The 4,162-nt window shown below is 45.9% G+C and overlaps 1 protein-coding gene across 1 annotated transcript; it reads left to right on the top strand.

Moving 5' to 3' along the window:
* The first annotated feature begins 406 nt into the window (after positions 1–406).
* Positions 407–3,855, top strand: LOC110218402 (sepiapterin reductase-like). Its single transcript, XM_021001107.2, is given in 4 exon segments — positions 407–575; positions 578–715; positions 2,162–2,449; positions 3,391–3,855. Coding segments are annotated over 4 exon segments (792 nt in total). The 3' UTR covers positions 3,588–3,855.
* The last annotated feature ends 307 nt before the right edge of the window (positions 3,856–4,162 follow it).

Raw genomic sequence — 4,162 nt, 5'->3', positions numbered from 1 at the left:
ATGCTTGTTTCTTTCCTTCTACTTTAAGTTGCACGTTTATGTGATTGTTTGGGTGGTGGTTATTAAGTTTACATACATTATATATTGATGACAATTAAGTTTCCATAAGTATAATGGTGGCTATTAAGTGTACATACTGATGACTATTAAGTTCCTACGTGTTACATATAATGATGGCTATTAAGTATATCCACTTTTACGATTATGGTTAAGTTCATAACAAATTCAGAAGCAGGCCTCAAGATTTGGTTTGGAATTTGTGTGCTGCTGCTCTGGTCTAGGGAGACAACATGAGGGCGGGTCCTGCCCTTGCACCCTCCCTTGACCCCCTAGGGTAAACAGAGGCTGGGGCTTTAAAGGGCAGAATCTTGCCAGCCTAAGGGGAGCCTCGGGGAGGGGGGGCTATATGGAGGGCAGTTTGGGCCGGGCAGTGTGCATCCTGACGGGAACCTCGAGGGGCTTCGGCCGCAGCCTGGTACCGCTGCTGGCCTCCCGGCTGGCCGCTGGTTCGGTGCTGGCTCTGAGCGCCCGAAACGATGGGGCCCTACGGGAGCTGTCTGCCAAGTTGGGGCAGCGTGGCCCAGCCTTCGGGTGCTGGGCGTGTCTGCCGACTTGGGCAACGAGGCTGGGCTGCAGCGGCTGCTGGAGGCGCTTCGGGAGCTGCCCAGGCCACTGGACTTGCAGCGGTTCCTACTTATTACTAATGCTGATAACAGTCTTTGGGCGGGGGGACGGGGTAATGAGCGGGGAGCGGGAGCGCGAGCCTAGCAGGACCCTGAAAGAATGACCCAAGTGCCTGCCCCGACTGCCTGGAGGAGAAAGTTCCCCAAAGGATTCAGAAGTAAAAGAAGTGCCTTTAAGGATCGTCTAGGACCAACCCCCACCCTCCCCACCCTTCCCCCCTCCCCCATCACAAGTTTTACCGAGAAGAGACTGAATTCTGAAGAGTGGTTGGTTTAAAATCACACAGGTGGGAAGTGATAGAGCTGGGGTTAAAATCTGGGCCAGAACTTTTTTCACCTCACCAAAGTGACTCACCCAGGGTTTAAAAAAGGCAATGAGTAAGAATTTGAACCTTGGTCCTCTGACTGAAAATCCACCTGGCTTCTCAGTACAGCATGCTCCAGTTCTTTTCGTTTTCTAGTTTCACAAATATCGAGTAGCTTTGTGTCTGGGTACCAAGTGTGCTGCTGAGTGTCTGGGTTAGAGTCCACTCCTCCTCCATCTCACGTGGTTCTCTTGTCATTTTTCCTTCCTCTTCCCTTCTCTCTTTTACGAGACAAAACAAGGAAAAGAAAACTTTTTTTCTCTAGTTGCTGAGTCCCATTTATTGCCCAGGATACCAAACCCCAAGGGGTTTGAGATTGCAATTCCAGGTATCGTTTTACAAGCTGACTTATTTTATTTGGACACACATTTGTAGAGGAGGTTTGGAAAAATAGTGACCCCTTGTGGTTTGCTAAACTATTTTGAAAAATCTTATTTTTATTATTTAGTGTTTGTTGTTTATGTTACATTCATTCTCTGCAACTGTATGACCTTGTGAATGGCATAGAAAAGCATTTATTAGGTACTTAGCATGTCCCAATCGTGGTGGATACAAATAGAAAAGTGAGACAGTCTTGGCTCTGAAGAAAGAAGCTCACCTTTTAATGGAGGAAACAGATATAAGAGGTTTCAGCTGTAGGACAGATGGAAAGGACCAGTGGCCCTTAGGCTGGTGGCAAGGATTGTGAGGGCAAAGGAGCAGGGGAGGTGGTAAGACCTGGTGCACTCTGGGAGCAATGGCTGGATAGAGGGATCTCAACCAATTAGGGAAAAGGGTAGTGGGCCTAAGGTCAGGATGAAGTGGGGCTCTGGGTTCCTTCAGGCAGAGGTGGGATGGGGAAGGTGCTCCCCATCCTGCCCTTGGCCTCAATTTCCTCATGTACAAAATATGAGACTGGAATTAGCTGATCTCTAGTGTCCTTTTCAGTTCTCAAATCTACCTATGGTTATGATCTTTCTATACCAGAGTTTCCCCTAACTTGAGAAACTAGAAGATAAACTGGTAAATATTCCAAACCCTGAGTATACAGTGACCCTATCACCTCTATGTATAATGAATGGCAGACTTTCAAATCAATCAATACAATTCCTGCTTTTGGTTTGGTTCTTGAAGGTTCCCTGGGTGATCCCTCCAAAGGAACTGTGGATTTCACTGATCTGGCAGAAGTAAATGGCTATTGGTCTCTGAATATCACCTCTGCAGTCTGCCTGACTTCAGGTGTCCTGAGGACCTTCCCCTCAACTTCCAGCCTCAGCAGAATTGTGGTCAATATCTCCTCCCAGTTTGCCCTAAAGCCCACCAAGAGCTGGGCTTTGTACTGCGTGGGAAATGCTGCCCGTAACACGTTCCAAGTCTTAGCAGCCAAAGAGCCAGATGTTAAAGTGCTGAGCTACGCCCCAGGTAGGGGTTTCCTGGAGAGGGATATGGGAAATTGTTCAGAGGTCTGCTAGGAGGGAGCAAATGAATGGATCAGTTAGACAAAGGTCTTAACTAAGCATAAAAAAAGTTTTGATTGCATAATTATATAATTAGGTTTTGGGGAAGAGATACTGAAAAAGATCTCTGCCTTCAAGGAGCTCCTAAGCTGATAGCAGGTACATAGTGACAGCTCCTAGGTTGATGGAGGAGATACAATGCCTATATTTATCAACCTTGTTATTTCATGGGGAAAATAGCAGCTGCTTTTATGAACTGAGAAACAGACTTGGAATTAGGAAGATTTGGGTTCAAAGCCCAACTCAGACAATTATTAACTGTGTGACCCTGGGCAAGTCACTACACTTTCTGGACCTCAGCCTACTCATCTATAAAATGAGGGGGTTGGAATTGATGGCCTCTGAGGCTCTTCCACCTTTAAATCTATGATTCCATGTTTCTTTGATGAGAGAGATGGCCCTTTCCCTGAGGGGAAACCTTATCTATTGGAAGAGATAATCTCTGCACTCAGAGATAATCAGTAATCAGAAGTGAGTTAGCCAAAGATGATAAGTAACTCTTGTCCCTTTGACAGCCCTAGATTTTGTGACCTTGCTTCACAGGATTCTTCTTATACCCAAATTAAGAATCCTAAAACAATGAGGAAGAGCTGGGAGCCAAGATGAGTATGGGTGACCCTTTAATAGTAGGAGAACAAGATAGGGACCGCTGTTCTTTTGATATAAGGCATCAGTTCAAGGTCCCAGAGATACTGATGGAATGCCAAGGGGCCTCCCAAGTCCTAAGGGGTCCAGAAGAGTCAAGGCAGAACTGTCTTAGGCCTCAATGCCAAGTGACTTTGGCTCCTAAATCTCACCCTCTTTCCTTTCCTCTTTTCTCTTGCTCTTGAACCTGGTGTTCCTCAGGTCCTCTGGACACAGACCTGCATCTGACTGCCAAGGTATACACAAAGGATCATGAAACCCTCCAGATGTTATATCAGTGGTTTCAGAATGGGGGGGGGGGGTTGGTGGACTGCACTGTGTCTGGCCAGAGACTGATGGAGCTGTTGCAAGAGAACACCTTTAAGTCTGGGGCCCACGTTGATTTCTTTGATAAATAGTTTACTCATGTCCTTGTCTCTCCTTTCAGAAACCTCAACCAACCCCATACTCTTATGTATTTGGTATCACAAAATACCATAAGATACCAAAGCACAGTTTATTTTCCCTGGGCTTAACATTTGGCCCTTAATGAAGACTGTAGCCAGTCATTAAATAAAAACATGGATTATAGATTAAAAGCAGTAAGAGAACCTACAGATAGCTGGCCCAACACCCTCAATTTTACAGATGAGGTAGCCCAGAGAGGGCAGATGTTGACAGATAGCAAGTGGCAAAGCTAGAATTTGACTCCAAAATTTAGCACATTCTTGAATGCACTGAGAACTATGGAATTTTGCAGCTGGAAAGGATCTGGAGATCAAACAGATGCCTGATCATGAATTCCCTCCACAGTGAAAAGAAACCTGTCACATCCCAAAGCAGCCCATTTCATTTCTGGTAGTTCTCATTGTCAGGAATTTTTCCTGACATCAAGTCTAAATTTGCCTCTTGGCAACATACCATCAATCCCCCAGCTTATCTCTTCTTCTGCTGCTGGGGCCAAGCAGACCAAACACAACTATTACAGCATCCA

The sequence above is a fragment of the Phascolarctos cinereus genome, unplaced genomic scaffold, assembly GCF_003287225.1.
Source record: "Phascolarctos cinereus isolate Bilbo 61053 unplaced genomic scaffold, phaCin_HiC Scaffold_2;HRSCAF=192, whole genome shotgun sequence".
NCBI classification, from domain to species: domain Eukaryota; kingdom Metazoa; phylum Chordata; class Mammalia; order Diprotodontia; family Phascolarctidae; genus Phascolarctos; species Phascolarctos cinereus.
This window is presented reverse-complemented; position numbering and strand designations above follow the sequence as displayed.